General features: G+C 37.9%; 1 protein-coding gene across 3 annotated transcripts in view; it reads left to right on the top strand.

The window, feature by feature from the left end:
• The window catches only part of LOC111862351 (TELO2-interacting protein 1 homolog), a 46,811-nt gene that overhangs the window by 15,261 nt on the left and 14,534 nt on the right, over positions 1-17,016 (top strand). For all 3 annotated transcript variants that reach the window (XR_002842415.1, XM_023847663.2, XM_023847662.2), the window contains exons 3-10: positions 2,346-2,482; positions 4,933-5,110; positions 6,625-6,802; positions 8,847-9,181; positions 12,220-12,428; positions 13,590-13,772; positions 15,085-15,303; positions 15,952-16,463. Coding sequence is in view for 2 of the 3 variants with exons in the window: in XM_023847663.2 (XP_023703431.1) it covers positions 2,346-2,482; positions 4,933-5,110; positions 6,625-6,802; positions 8,847-9,181; positions 12,220-12,428; positions 13,590-13,772; positions 15,085-15,303; positions 15,952-16,463 (1,951 nt within the window). In the remaining variant the exon portion in view is untranslated. The remainder of the gene's footprint in view (positions 1-2,345; positions 2,483-4,932; positions 5,111-6,624; positions 6,803-8,846; positions 9,182-12,219; positions 12,429-13,589; positions 13,773-15,084; positions 15,304-15,951; positions 16,464-17,016) is intronic.

The raw sequence follows: 17,016 nt of genomic DNA, 5'->3' as shown, positions 1-17,016 counted from the left end.
TAATGTGGGTGATCTTCGCAGTGTGACTTGTGTGACTTTGTGTATGTGTTTGATGACTAATTCCACATCCTGGGTTTGTTCCCTGTATGGATGTTTATGGAAAGTGGAGGATGTGTATGTATATGACGAGTCCTGTATCAATGTATTTTGATTTATGGGAAAATTATATTAATTTTAAGTTTTCATAGTAATGCACTTTTTAAATTATGTTTAGTTACAATTGTAATAAGCTCTTGTTTTTTTTTATATTACCTATGTTAGTTAACTGGTGTGTGTTATTTTAGTTGTGTGACTTATGTTATCTATTACATGTATACATCTATAATCAAATGGACTATTTCCACATCCTAGGAGTTTTGCTTGTATGGATATATGGAAAATAAAGGAAATGATGATGATGATATATATATATATATGTGTGTGTTCTTGTGGCTGCTTATTTTTTAAGACTTTAGTTGTTTCAAATTTCTGGTATTCACATAATGAGTATATCTTTGCTGAACAATACCTAATGCCTAATGTATGTAAGCGATTGGGATAAATAGTAGTAATAGAGATGCATGCTGTTTTCTTCTTTCTTCTAATAATCTGATCATTTCAAAATCTCTAATTATAATTTTGCAAATATTCCATTGCACTGATGGCAGGAAATGTGCACATATTAATATAGAAAGTAAATGCGATTGTTTATGAAAGTTCTGTGTTACTTACTTATATATATCACTCATTTTATTGCATTAAACTTGTGATCATTATAATCTAGTGGTTATACCATAGCTCAGGCAATTAAGTTGATTCTATAGGGTTCTGATGATGGTGTATAATACTCAGGATCACTGAGGTTTTGAATTTTGTTCCTCATCCAGTGTTCTAAAGAACACAGTATTTTGGAAACTGGAGTTAACTTCAGTCAATGCAATGATTTTGTGTAGCTCCTACTAATGGATACAGTAAAATCGATGCCTCTCATCCTTTTGCCTAAGGATGGAAACTGATCTGGTATCCATAATTTTGTGTTCTTTAGTATATTAGAAAATGGACAAAATCCAAACATTCTGTACTCACAACTTAGGCAGTTAGTTGCTGACTTTCCACTGTGGCAGCCCAGGTTCAGTCCCAGGTCAGGTCATGTGGAGTTTGTGGTGAACAGAGCAGCATTGGGGCAGTTTTTCTCTGAGCACTTTGGTTTCCCCTTCCAGTTCTCATTTTCATTCCACCAGCTGCTCAACATTTCTTAATCATCCCATCATCAGACGCTGCATGATCTTCACAAAGGTCAAAAAGGTAAAGCTGTCCCTGTAACATGCTGTGAAGGCCCGTAGGGTTGTGAGACATCAAGGCTCCCACATTTTCTAGAAAGTCAGCTCACAGATGGTGTTGAGGTTGTCAGTGTTACATGCTGTGCCCTTTACACCCAGGAAGATTCCTGGTACTCATTTCTGTTAAGAAGCTGAGTCAACCCCAGGACCATAGTGTGGCTGGGAGTATTAGGTCAATTAAAAAAAAATCCACCTCTTCGGGACTCGAACCCACGACCTTCTGGCTTGTAGCGTAGTGCCTCAACCCATTAAATAACCAACATAAAAAATAATTGAGTAATAAGTAATAAAATAACTTAGTGATATAGTGGTATAATACTAATGGTAATAGTACTGCCATTTTTCTGTGATGTCAGTTACTTAAATTCGCTTAGTGGGGGTGGAGTCCAACTGGGTGCACTCGGCACAGTGGCCACTGAATGTTAATTACTTACTGAGGCTACAGAAACAAGTCCCATGAATGATGGGGTTGACAGGGCTGAAGGCTTCCCCCATCTGCCTATTGTTGTATTCCCCTTGGTCTTCCTCTGACATATATCAGGCAGCCCAAAGTACTTGTCAGTAGTTAGGGTTATCTTGTAGTTATCACTGCCAACTTTCTTTTGAACAGAATGGCTACATGACTAGAGGCGCATATAGGCATATGTTATGAAGGAGACCAATCTGTGTGACTTAATTTTGTGGTCTTGTTATAGGTGGGATATTTAGATTTAAATAAAAGAAAAAATGTACTTAAAATTTGTTTTTGTATGTACAGAGTGCTTCACTGTAACGTTTTTATTTGATATGTAACATGATATAGAATTTATTTATGTGTTCAGCTGAAGTGATGTGTGGACCTAATGGTCTTGGGATAAAGTGCTGGCCTTCTCTGTGGACCAACTGAATTCAATGATAATTAATACATTTTCACATTTCCTTATATTTCATTCAGGCTGGTTTATGGTATCTAGACTTCATAAGCATACAGTTAAGCTGACTACAGGAGATACATGGTTATAATTAAATTTAAATATATGTCTGCAGGTCTGAAATTAAACGATATCTTGTTATCAGCATTAAGGAGGTATTGCAACGTGTACGTGTTTGTGATTTGAAGAAATTCTTGAAGCTCTACACTTTACTTTTCTTTCAAGTCTATGACCAGAAGAAGTCACTTTTAGGTGAGATGTTATTCTAGTATTACAAAATGGCTTATACTTTTCAACAAATGTAATGTTTATACAATCTTGACTCAGTTCAACCAGGAGGCAGTTCTCTCTCTACCAATGTTATGGTTATACCACAATAACTAATTCTTCTGAGACTTGATAGTAGCATTTTCTCCATCTCACATATGACAGTTTTACTGCACTGTCCCAGTTTTCCAGAATTATTTGGTGTTATTTTCTCCCCTACATGATGTATTTGCTACACTGCCATGACTTTGATGCAAGATATGATTTTATATAGGTTTCATATGCTGTGATATTTCTTGGTGCTTGTCTGATATGTCAAACTTCTGCAGGTTTCATATATATAGTATTTTATTGTGGTTGTCTGTTATGTCTGAACCAGAGAAAAAGGAATGACAAGATGACAAAAAAGTTACATAATAAAATATTCATAATTTGTCTTCCTTACCTAATATTATTAGAGTAATTAAATCAGAGGCAACATTGAGTAGATTTAGAGCACACAAGGGGGGAAGTGTGAAATGTGTACAAAATTTTGGTCAGAAAGTTCCAAGGGAAGACCTAAACACGGAAGAGAGTATAGTACTGAAGTGTTTGTTAGGCATATAGGATGTAAAGATATTGACTGGACTCATATAATTCAGGATAAGCTCCAGCAATAGGAACCAATCTAAAGGGTTCTGTTGCTGATGTATTAGTAATACAGGGCATTCAATCAAGGAGGAAACTTCGCAACACCGTTGACCAGGCCCAATATTCCGCACAGATTGCTGCTGTGACTGTGACATTTATTAGCGCTTTTGACTCATTCTGCTATCAGCAGTTACAGCAGCAATCTGTGAGGAATGTTGGGCCAGGTCAACAGTGTTGCGAAGTTTCCTCCTTAGTTGAACACACTGTACTATGTTTTTGGACTTGAATGAATGAATGAATGAATGAATTATGAGGGGTAGGCCTTCTCGGCCCTTGCATCGCAACCTACAGTGGTCTATTGTGCTTCCCCTTTTGATTATCCCCTCAGCAATCCTGCGCTTCGAATGAAGTGCAGGATTTTGTACGTGGGGGCGTCGAAATAGTCACTTGGTTCCATAAAGTACTGACCCAAGTGACATAGTCTTCAATAAGCTAAGGCCTCACATTCACAAAGGATATGTGTGGCTGTTTCGTTTCCTACTTGACACCTCTCACAATTGGGACTATCACTTAGTCCCAGTTTGAACAGGTGTCCTTTGAGGTGACAGTGTCCTGTAAGTAGCCCTACCAGCCATCATAGCTGGTTCCTGTTTAACTTCAACAGTTCCTTCGCTCGTTTAGTAGAGGGTCCTCATATGAGTCCCTTTGCTTGCCTGAGTCCAGCTAAGGATCCCCAGTATTTCTTGTGCTTCATGTTTATCCAGTCCCTGATTGCCTGTTTGGCAACTCCTATAGAGATGCCACAGGCTGGTTCAGGTCGTATGAACGGATGTTCAGCTCCAATCTTAGCTAATTGGTCTGCTGTTTCGTTTCCAGCAATACCCTCATGCCCCGGCACCCATATCAGTTGTACCCTGTTATGTTTGGCCAGTTCCATGCGGGTTTGGTGGCAATCCCAGACCAATTTTGAATTGATCTGGTGTTTGTCAAGCACTTTGATTGCAGCTTGGCTGTCAAATTGAATGTAGATGTTCATATTTCTGTAGTTCCTATCTAAATTCTCCATAATACATGCCATAATGGCATATACTTCTGCCTGGAATACTGTCATATACTGCCCAAGGCTGAAACTAAGTTTCCGCCTCATGCCACAGCAGAACACACCAGCTCCAGTGCCCCTATTTATCTTGGAACCATCTGTATACCAGATCAGTCCCCCATTTCTACTGGGCCGAAACCCATCTTCCCATTCACTTCTGTCAGAAAATCTGACTGTGAAGGGTTTTTCATATACATGTCTCAGTATCATTTTGTCAGACCCCATTTGTAATATGGGCTCTTTTTTCATGTCCTGAGTTATGTATGCATGGCTGAATCCATCAGATCTAGGTTTCCATTGTTCACTGCACTGGAGAAGGTAGATTCCTGCCCTGACCTCTGCCTCCAACTGTAGATGCAGTGAGGGGAGTCCAAGGAGATGTTTTTGGACTTTGCCCATCATCTGGTATCCTGAGCATTTCAGAAATGGTATATTTCCATTATCAGATGAAAAGGTTGGGAGGCAGTTATTCATTTTGGTCCAGGATTTTTAAACTCAGCTGAATAAGTGTCTCCCCACTTTTTTACATGAGAATGAAAATGAATCCACTTTCTGAAACATGTTCTGTTTAGCATACCAGACAGTGGAGCAGTAGCGGGTTTTGCCGAATGCAGTAGTAAACATATGGTTTCCATTGAAGTAGGGAATTTTTTGACAAACTCAGTAAATGTTTCAAGGCCGTCCTATACTGTGGAGTTTGTTACAGTTGGAGATGTTCCAGAGGAGCTGAAGCTCAGTGTTGTGGAATGTGTCACATGCCTTCTGAAGCAAGCATCTTCTGATGTCCTCTGTGAGTTTTACAGCAGGGAACATGCACCAAAGTTGGGCCAGGGGATTTACATAGCCATCCAAATGGCCCAGTGGGAAAAGTTACGTTCTCTGAGGTATAAATGATTATTCTCTTCTGTAACTTTCAATATTAATATCAGGTTAATGCTGCAGAAGTAAATTTTAATCAGTTTTTAAGGATAATTTACAAGGAAGCATTTCCAAAGCTGTACTCTGCAGAGCCTCAGGATTTTGTAAGAGAACCCCTGATTCCATAAATTGTTACAGTCAACTTCTTGCAGTAGTGAGCCTTTATGTGAATATTCTAGATGTATACATATGTTGCAATTTCAGATATCGTGTGAACATGCATTGCCTGTACATGTTCCTTTCATGTTTGTCAGTAATCTTGTATTTTTCATTTAAGACGAAGTGTTTTTTAATTTGTTTTCAGTGAATAATATTGTGAATTATATAATTCTGTACAACCTTTTAATGAGTAAAAAGTTGTTCTTCAGTTTGTACACTGTTACATTCAGAGATGCTGTCAGTAGCTCAGACTGTAGTACCAATTAATTACTAATGAATGAATGAATGAATTAATTAATTAATTAATAGTGAATTGGAAAGGATGTGGAAGGAAGTGGTTGTGTTCTAGTTTGAGGTTCTATCCTGGCATTTGCCTGGAAGGACTGAGGAAAACCATGAGAAACCCAAGTCAGGATAGCTGATTGCTGTTTGAACAGAGGAATCCCTGAATGTGAAGCAGGAATGCTCCCCATTTTAACCATGAAGTTTGGTTTGTGCACTGTTGATGCCCTCTTTTTGTGACCTAGTTTTCATTATAGTGCGGAAGTGGCCATACCTTAGTAAAATTTATGTAAAATTATGAATCTAAGAAACTTTTTTGTCTTCAAGAAATGTTCTGTCACTTGTAAGTACCAATAAAAGTACCTGAAATGTTCACCTGTTTGACATTTACTAGCTTGAGCTGGCTCTGATCCTTTGCTGGGGCAAAGGTGAATAAATAACCTAAACAATCTGTCTGACCTAAAAATATCAGTGTTTTATCCCAGGCACTAGTGATAATTATTTCTGCAGTATGTTCTATATAGGTGTGCAGATCATTTGGTTTGCTGTGATATTCTGTTAATATATTCATCTGTTCTATGTTAGACTAGAAACTTGTTCTGATTTTGCATCATTTCATCCTTTTCCTTACACTTTTCAGTATCATTTCATCATTCATTCCAGCAGGATCCATATTTGACTTTAGTCTATACAGAATGTCTAGACGGTCGCTCCAGTGCTTTAGGAAGCTTTATTTTCAAAAGCATTATGCATGTTGAAATGTGTACTGAAGCCAAGGTTAATTAAAAAAGTTTTATCCATCAATGTTCCTTTGTGCCTCTTTTGTGGCATGACATATGCCTACTCAGTAACTGATTTCAGCCCATACACAGCTTGGAATGAGAGTTATTGCGTCAATAGCTGCAGTGATCTGCTGTTTGAATTCAGCTGAGCTGATCACCTGTCCACTGTACCCATAAATGATATGTTTGACATAACCCCATAAGAGGGAGTTACATATCAAGCCTGATGATGCCATATTTGTTTTTTCTTCATACAGACTTGCAGCCGTTGAGTGTATCATGACTCTCGCTCAAGTCCACAGTGACGCAGATGGAGATGATGAAGTTTTTCGGCAGCAAGTAGGAGGTGTGTTAATGTTCTTTCTACCAGGTATAATCGGTGGCTTGCAGAAAATTGCCACTGATGATGAGAAGCAGGGACATCAAATAACAATGGTATGGGATTTAGTTCTGTCACTTGTTATTTATTCACAGTTAGGATTAAATTTCTGTAGTTCCAGGCCGGTTATCTCAGTGTCCAGGTTGAATCGTTTAAAATTTTCCTCACATTTTTGTCTTATTCCTTGGCTTTGTTCAAAATCTTTGTGCTAGGATTAACCTTTAAGTGCCGAAGTGCCCCGTTTGTGCCAGCGATGAGTAAGGTCTTCGTGGCCAAAGTACCCCGTTTTGGCCAGTCAGGGATTTAAACTCCGCTAGTGGAAGCACGCGCACACGCCACTAGTAGAAGCGCATGCACAGTCCTAAATATTTATTTTTAAATGTAGTAATTACCAGACTGACTTGAGTAAAACCGTAATAGAGGAATTAAAATAATACCTAAATGAACAACAGCAAATAAAAATATACGTATGTATTATGCCAAAACTTATCCACAATCCAGTAATTTTATTGCAGATTCTGCAGTTAGGTTTGTTAAAAATATATTGTAAAATTCGATGTACATACCATTTTTGTTGTTACCTGCTTGATGTATATATAGGCTGAAATTATACTACAGTATTCGATTTCACTACGAACGCACACAAAACAGATTGCACTCTGTATCTCAGCCACGATGCAGCTGTCTGTTCATTCAAATAGAAGGGGCAATAAGCTTTTGCAACTCTAATGGAAGGTCTTAGCACTGAAGAAGANTGAACAACAGCAAATAAAAATATACGTATGTATTATGCCAAAACTTATCCACAATCCAGTAATTTTATTGCAGATTCTGCAGTTAGGTTTGTTAAAAATATATTGTAAAATTCGATGTACATACCATTTTTGTTGTTACCTGCTTGATGTATATATAGGCTGAAATTATACTACAGTATTCGATTTCACTACGAACGCACACAAAACAGATTGCACTCTGTATCTCAGCCACGATGCAGCTGTCTGTTCATTCAAATAGAAGGGGCAATAAGCTTTTGCAACTCTAATGGAAGGTCTTAGCACTGAAGAAGAGACCCCTCTAGTTTTCTCTTGAATAGCCATGCTTTCATTCTTCTGTCCTTTCGTCAAAAGATTCGAAAATCCGAAGAGTGTAAGCAGTGCTAGCAGAAGATCAAATGATTTTATTGCTTCCATCTGCTTTATGACACCAGGGACTGCTAACATTTGTCAAGTGTTACAAACAGAAATGAATTTATAATGCAGAACAACTCTGTGAAAAACTGGGAACCCGTTTTTGCAGTACGAATCAAAATTAAAACACAAAAAATTGAAAATAGAGTATGAGATTTTGTATTAAAAATTTCAAATCTTCCATTATAATATGCGACACTATTTTCTTTGCTGATATAAACAAAGTTAATTCCATCAATTTATCATAAAAATTGAGCTAGATACAGCATTTTTAAACACAACGCTTAAAATTGATTAAGGTCCTAACAGGAACGGACATTTAAAGGCAGAGTAGCAACGGGCATTTAAACGAGCACCAGCAGCTGGCATTTAAATAAACTCCGGCCAGCTCAAGCTTACCACTATTTCGAAGTCCGGCGTTTAAAGGTTAAACAAGGATTTTATTAGTCTAATAAATCATTTCAAAATGTCTTCAGGTTTAAAAGTCTGAGAACAGGGATGAGATAAATGATGAAGTTATGGAAAGAATAAATTGTGGAAATTTGTGCTAATATTCAATGTTATGTTCACCTGCTTCTCCCATTCTACCTACATGTCCACCCCATCATATCCATCTTGATTTGTTCAAACCTCAGCAGTGCTAGTTAATATGTATAAATCACCAAATTTCACATTAATTCTCATTTGATGCTTTTGAGGGAGATGATGAATTTCACTACACATGGTGTAGTGATGCTAAGAGCATTTGAGTTTTCTGTGAAGTAGTATGAACCAGCATTGAATCTGCAGACAGTTGTTAGTTCATTGAGATCAAACTGTGTTATACAGAAAGTAAACATGCAGATGAATAGATGAACATTACATTATGAAGTACAATGCAAGTGGCTTTCCTATTATTGCCTCTCTGTTCCAGCTTGCTGTAAAGGCATGGGGAGAGATAATTACTATTGTGATGGAAGATAACAATGCTTCTGATGCTTCAGAAAATATGAGTATGTCATTCAGAATAGATCCTCCTGCAGCAGTCATGCAAGAAGATCCATTGGATAACAAGTGGCAGGATTGTACCAGGGAATCCATGCTGAAGAGCTTACAGGAAAAGAATCGCACGCCTGAATGGTATTGTGCTGCTGCACAGAAGCTGGCTCTTTCAGTGAAAGCTATCGGCATGGTTCAGCATCATTCACACTGGAAAGTGAGAATGGCACTGGCATCATCTTGTTACTTACTGCTCTCTAAGTGCTGCAGGTTTGGTCCTTTCTTTCATTGTTTATCTCACAGTTCATGGTTCAGCAGGAACATGATGTCTGTTAGGCTTACTCATCTGTAATCACCTCCATTTGCTAGACTCTTCAGAATTAATTGCTGCCATTCCAGTGAGTCAAAAAACTGAGGAGTTTTAGAGCTGCCATCATCCACCGTTTTTGCCTAGTTGTTTAATGCCACTGTTTGTGTCAAGGCTGTTTAGTGTCCATGTTCAGTGAAAGTGGAGCTGTTGTTGGAATGAGAACTAAGTACTCAGAGAAAACTGTCCCAGTGCCACCATGTGCCCCACAAATCCCTCATGAACTGACCTTGGACCATACCAAGGCCCTCATGGTGGGAAGTTACTGACTGCCTGATATATGGCATGGCTGCAATCCACTGTTAGATTCATGAATTGTTTATGAGTTTATTCATGAAGAGGTGTGAACTGCTATAGATAACATGGTACTTACATATTGTCACTTGTAGGGTGACTTATTGCATGGGTTTTGGATTGGATGATTGGATTTATTAACATCTTATACATTGACACAACTTGGGGCTGCATGCAGTACAGTGCTCTCGCTATTGTACATGCTTTGCTGTTCACCATTCTGCATGCACAAGGGTTCTCAGTCTTCACTAGTTATATCCTGGCAGTGGAGTTATAACAATGTCATTGTCACTTCAAATTACACATGGAGCCTTCTTGTCACAGCCAAATTCCTTTCTTGCCATTATTCTGCAACTGCCAACTCAATTCAATTCCTCTGCTCCCAAGCTCATATCCTGGCAGGCTGACATCTCGAAACTTGACTCTCCACTCTGTGCTACTGTTCTATACTCCTCACATCTTCTGACTGTACCCTTTCATAACCCCTTGGCATGTACCTCACAGAAAACACTGTCTTCTGTTGTTAAGGAGGCATGTTTACTGGTCCATTACCTAACGATGGATGTCCTATTATTGCATGTGCGTTTGTTGAGGAGATGTGTTTACAGAGTCGTTGCCTAGCAGTTGGTATCTGCATCACAATATTAATGGATGACCAAAGTAACTTTTAGAGTTACTCACATGTTGTCTACCTTATAAATGCTTGCATAGACAATTTATCTTTTGCCTCCAACGGCAAACCCACAACTTGTGTTGTGAATTCCTTTTAAAATGATGAACTCTTGAATTACTGAGGTAAGACAGGTTTTTCAAAGATCTTAAATTATATNGGTATCTGCATCACAATATTAATGGATGACCAAAGTAACTTTTAGATCTTAAATTCTACCAAGCAAATGCAAGAGCTAGAATAAACATTCAGTGAGGCTATAAATCAGTGACTGAGTTTTCTGGCAGTGTACCATAAAGCGTTGCAATGTGAAGATGAGCATGAGCATGCATGTTTCCAGTTGGTTTGAAAGCAGTTGGCTGTCCATTATTTCTGTTCATGTGATATATGTGGGTGGTCTCACAAGCAAACTCCCATCAAGTGGTGCAGTCATTATACAGATCAACTATACGTATGCTAATAAGGCAGATAATATGGTTTAAATTTTAAAGTTAGTTAGGTGTTTAAGTGCAGATAATTTTGTACTATTAGGTATTTGTGTAAAAATGGCATTTCAGTATGTCTTATTTACTTCATAGTTTATTTAACAGTGCTTTCCCAGGTGTAGTAAATGTCAAAAATTGTGGGTGGTGAATTAGGAAAGATGTGAATGGAAGTGTCCCTGTCTTGAAGGGACTCACACACAAGCAACATCAATCAGAATAACTGCCCTTAGACCAAATATCAAACCTAGGATTCCAAAATACAAAGCAAGAGTCATCCTCACTCAGTTGTGACAGTCAGTGTCAATACATTAGTTCTATTTGACTTCAGTTTGATAAAAGTGACAAATTCTCCAGCTTCATTTTCACATACGACTTCACACAGTTTACTCATGACAGTGTTTGATGCATAGTTCTCAACAGAAAATGTTTTGGTGTGGATGTTCAGTGGTACATAAGAGTCTCAGGCTTGGATGTGTAATAACAATAAGTACTGAGTTTAGTAGAGAAACACTAGACTACACTCATACCTTGGCCTATGACTTGCCAACTTATGAATTTTCAGACTTGTAATCCCATTAAATTAACATCCTATAGATTTATAATCTGAAATTTTAGACTCATGACTTCAAACTTAAATTTCAGACTTACACCATGTTATAATGTTCTACTGACTTGAATCATAACTTATAATGATCNGAGGGACTTTAAGCCATGGGTCCCATGTCGTAGATTTACGGCACGTAAAAGATCCTCATGTCTCTAGGAGACCTCTGAGCAAAATTAGGTAAAAAGTTTCCCACCCAAGTAGTTTCCAATGCCTCCAGTAGATGGGGAAGTATCGGGTACCACTGCCAGTAGAGGGGCCGAACTCGCTGGCTGAACGGGGCTGGTAGGGAGCTACAGTCTGGTAGAATATCAAAGGGGGACGTACGAGAGATCAACAACTGGTCGCGGTGCATGGGGAAACCCACCCCCTCCAATAATTAATGAATGAGTTAACATTGTATTATAGCATCATCCAGCTGTGGTAATCTAATATACAAGTTAGTAATGTTTTAGCCCTTTCATTGCAACAATTAGGTTATGTCCTGAGCAATTTTAATAAATTGAGTTTGAAATTTTAACAGATGATAATGGACTGTATAATCCAGCAGTGCACTACCTCATAAACAATACTAGTGTGTCATCTGGTGATTGACAAAACAGCATATTGCTTGGCTTATTCTGTAACCCTGAAGATGGAGGCAACATGTCCCTCTGAAATGTCAGTGGACTTTAACAGACTACGCAGTCTTATATCCCAGAAGATAGAACCATAGATCCTACAGAAATAACTTGATTGTCACAGCTTTTCACTTTCCTTTTCTAGAGTGCATCATGTTACAGCTGTATTCTGTTTTCTGTGAAAATAATTTTCCCATGTTTACTGAATTATCAGGCAAAATTAAACACTAAAACAGTTTTCTGGATGATAACAATATTTTCATTGCAGAAACATGAAACCATCTATGATGTATCTGATTGAAGTGCTCATCATGCTTTCTGAAGATGAAAATGAAAAGATAGCCACAACAGCCACAGATGGACTGAAATTGTACTCTGAGAAATGTGAAGCAAGCTGTGGAAAATCTCTTCTAGAAATCCTAGAAGATAATTTTTTTAACTTGGTAACAAAACTGCCAAGGATCCTTCATGGAACAGGTACAAGAAATTCTTGTCTTGCAGGGTTTGTTCACTATGAACAAATGGGATATCATTGCAGTTAATGAATGATATGTGTTGAAATGTTAGTCATATGCTATGCTTTCCAGTAAATAAAACTGTACTTGAAGTGTGGTTAGTAGACATGGAATTTATAGTAAATGAGAAATAATCAGCTTACTAATCTGATTCAGAAGGGCAGACCCTGTTCCTTTGGCTTTGGAACCACAGTGAAAGATAAATGCATGTAAAACTGAGTTCATCAGTGTAGTACAAAGCAAGTTGATTCAAACAGTAACTTTTTCTAACCTATATTATATATTATTATTATTATGTATTATTTAGAAGTTCCAGTGTTTGTAAAAGAAATATGATGTGACAAATCATTTCATTAAATTTACTGATAGTGTTTGGCCAGACTAATTGTAGGCTTTTATCAGGATTAACTGCAAGTGGTCAGCTGAAGGTCTGAAGGTAGATTGTTACTGACCAGTAGTTAGGAAATGATGGAAACAGCTTAGTATGAAACACGCTATAATAAACCAGTAATTTCTTCAACTATTTTGTATGGTAATTAGGGTAGGTCTCATACATTAAGGGAGGAACATAAATTGCCAGTATTTGAAAGAATGAATATTGAGGAAAATATTTGATTTGAAAGGGCTAAGTGATGTGTCAGTTTTGAGTCTGTGTAACAAAGGCATCATGATTAATGTGGAATGGCATGTATTGTTACAGTACTGGTAGTAAGGTCTAGGAGGTTATAATGCACTGGAATTGTAGTTCAAATGGAGTAGACAAAAAATACAAAGGTTGCTTGCATGAAGCATGTCCATGGCAGAAGTGATGCATGATGCACTGGCATTTAACCATGAGTTGTCCAACAGAATGGGTGTGTTAGCACAAATGGGAACAGTGAGTGCCTGGACACCCTTGGGAACTGCTGTTAATGGCCTCTGTTCCTGTCACTCAGAACAATCCCAAAAAAGGTTTCACTTGAATAAGCAGCATAGATAGAGAACTCTATAAAAGCTGTCACATGGAGGACTGAGCAGGAGGTTCAAGGATGTTGGAAAAGATAGGTCTTAGGGAGAAATGATATGAGAATGTGTTATTTGCTGTAAACCTATTCATGTTAATATAGTGTAATATTGTTTGCAGATGATGTGCAGCAGTTAGCAGCATTGCGGTTACTGGCTGGCTACATAAAACTGTTAGGAGTTAACAAACTTCCTTATCTGTTGAACTCAGCATCTCACCTGAACCGCCTGGTGTGGACTTTGATTCAAGCTATTGAACTGGATAGTTCATATGTATCTCTGCTGGAAGATTACAGTTTAAGAGGTATTCATTATACATGAAGGTTTCTGTCCCCTGGGATATATTGCCATACAGTCCACTGAAAGTCAACCAGCATTTCAGAGGAACATCTCACCACCATCTTTGACCCTGAAAATGGAGGCGGTGTGTTCCTCTGAAACGTTGGTTGACATTCAATAGACTACGCAGTGTTATAGCCCAGAAGATACTCTGCATAACCACCACCACTGTGAGAACATCAGATTCTACATATTCATCATCATGTTTCCTCAATATATTTTTCACTGACCAAGTTTCCATTGAGAGGGTGAAGATTAATGCTTGTGCATTTCTAAGTGTGGTAGAAATGTCATAGTCATTAGAACTCTGTTTGGCTGTATGATTGTGTTATGTGATTTAGTGCACATATTCTTTTCTTTCTGGCACTTCACAGCAGTATGTCACATTGGTACTTTTCTGTCATGAAGCGTGAGAATAGAACAGGTTAATAAAAACAGGGAATACTGGAGTTTAAGATTAGAGTAAACTGTCTAATTTAAGTTTGGAAGAAGAATAAATCGTTTACCTTTAATTGAAGTTGGGATTCAATAATTTATAGGGTATGGGCATGTGGCAAGGATGCAGAGAGAAGAGGAATTTATGTACAATTTTAGTGGGAAACCTTTTGCTGAGGATATGGGAGGATAACATTAAGATGAATGGTTGAGATAGAAGTTATGAGGATGGGAGGCAGATGGAACTGGCCCAATATCATACCAAATGATATACTTTGGTATTATTGGTGCTGAACATGCAGATTAGTAAAGAATGCTGTTTTCTGGGATGTGGCCTCATATAGATCTTGTGACAACCAACGTTTCAGAGGAATGTGTCCCCCCCCCCATCTTCAGGGTAGAAAAATCTGCGAGTGAGGAAGCAGCGTGAGCAGGTGGCAATGCAGGAGTGCAGACTATATAACATCAAGTAGCAGGAAAATTAGTGACTGATGAATTGGAAAGAATGTGAAACGAATTAGCTGTGGTCAGTTTTGAGATACTGTACCAGCATTTTCCTCGATTGACAGAAGAAAATCATGAAAAACTCCTGTAAGGATAGCAGGTCTATAGTCAAGATTTAAACCCAGGACCTCCAGATTACAAGGCAGAAGTGCCGTCCACTTGATTGCACATGCTGTTATTAAATGAAAGGTAGTGATTTTGTTTCCCCATGGGAATGGAGCTTGACCACTTATTCTGTGGTGGTTGACTTAAAGAAGTTATGTTAGTTGTAGTATTTCTACTGTAACTAGTAGCTCACTGTTGGAGTGGATTGGCATGTTGCTTACATTATGTTCTAGATTTAGAAACAAGTCATGGAAAGCCACAGACATCACCATGGAAGGTGTTCAAGCACTTCACTGATCATAGTATTCAACAGAAAATGGAAGATGTGTGCCATATGCTTGGTCAGTATGGAGATTTAAATATTCTGAGTTATCATCTGTTGGACAGATTTCATAGTGTTCCATATCAGAACAAGGAAATCACATTCCTTTTAAATGAGATTTTGTGTGGAGGTAAGACTTTTCTTCTTTTCACTAAATCATCTATTGAGCTTAAGTTTTCTGAGTTTATGTTATAACTAAAGAAGAAGATAGGCATAACTAGGTCCAATTGGCCAATGTGTCAACTTGGGTTCTCTAATATGGAAATCAACAGTACAGTATTTGCTGAATGAAATGCTTGTGCACAAAAAAATGGATAAATTTTTGTCTTTAACCTTTTAAGGATGGAAATTTAAGTTCCCATTCTGCATGCAAAAGTTCTTTTTCCTGAAATATGTCATGGTATATATAGTAGATGTCAGATTATCTGACATGACTTGAGTGCCTAAGTCAACAGTGAACATACTGTATTTCCCAGTATGTAAGATGCATAATGGTTTAGGAATAATAAATAAAGATTTTTTTTTAATTGCAATGATGAATAAAATGCACTGCAGTTCTTAGGGACATTTCTGACAGAAAATATTGGATCTTATACACCAGAAAAAATGGTAGAACTATGACAAATGGACATTTAGATCAGCAATCTATGAAAAATCACAAAGAATGTGTTTGGAAATTCCATGTATATCAATTTGTAGGACACCTTCCACTGTTGCTACATAGCCATGTGTTCAAGATTTGTACATCTTATTAATATATATTCATGTTCATCTGCAGGTGCCCACAGAGAAGATGCAAATTTAGAGGACATTATTAGAAATGTTCTGCATGTATACCTAGAACCATCCATTTGGTACGTAAGTCTGAATGTGGGAACTCACGTGAATGAACTCCAGGAGGAGACATCCATTACAATTGGACAAGCACAAGCTAATGTCATACAAGCTTGTTTACTTGTTGAAGGTGTAGGGAAGATGGCTAGAGTTCTGGGTTCTAAATTTGATCAGTTCTTGTTGAAGACACTGTACTTGGTGTTAGAACGAGCTGGCAGTGCAAATGAACTTGTTGCTGAAGCTGGAATGGCTGCTATTCAGGACATAAGTCAGGCATGTGGCTATGGCAGAGATGTGACTGACTTGGTGCAAGCGAATGTTGACTATTTCTCATACCATGTGACATGTAGGCTACGCAGAATGGAACAGAATCCTGGTGTGATGGATGTTTTAAACGTTGTAATGAAGTACAGTTCAATGGATGTGTTGCCATGCTTGGAGGAAATTGTTAAAGATGTGAGTGAATGTACCTAGTATTATTTGTGTCTGTAGTTTATTTAATGGTACTGTCAGCAGTTTAGGCTCTGTAATGTTGGGAAAGTACCTTCTTGGATATGCAATCCCCGATAATATTTTTATTTCCTTTTAGCAACTACATTTTTTGTTTAACATTACTGTGTTTTGTACATAATCTCGTAAGTATGTCATTTATGATTACTTTTCTTTCTCTTATATACATAAAGCACACAGCACAGGAGATTTGTATTAACATGTGCACACTTCATGTTTCCCATTTGTATTTATGGTGTCTCCTCAGTTTTAGTGCCACATAAATTCATTTCTACATTGTAAATGACCATATTTAAACATGCTAGCAGGGCTGGATTTACAGTTAGTTACTATAGGATTCTGACGATGGTGTATAACACACTGATATGTTGGGATTTTGGACTTTATCCATCGTCCTGGTTTTAAGATAAATAAAAACACGACGTTTCGGAAACTGGATCTGTTTCCGTCCTCAGGTGAAGGAAAACACCTATTCAGTTGGGTCCCTTAGAAAGAGCTA

Source organism: Cryptotermes secundus, unplaced genomic scaffold, assembly GCF_002891405.2.
Source record: "Cryptotermes secundus unplaced genomic scaffold, Csec_1.0 scaffold542, whole genome shotgun sequence".
In the NCBI taxonomy this organism is placed as follows: domain Eukaryota; kingdom Metazoa; phylum Arthropoda; class Insecta; order Blattodea; family Kalotermitidae; genus Cryptotermes; species Cryptotermes secundus.
The sequence above is the reverse complement of the archived record's forward strand: the minus strand, read 5'-3'. Positions and strand labels throughout refer to the sequence as shown.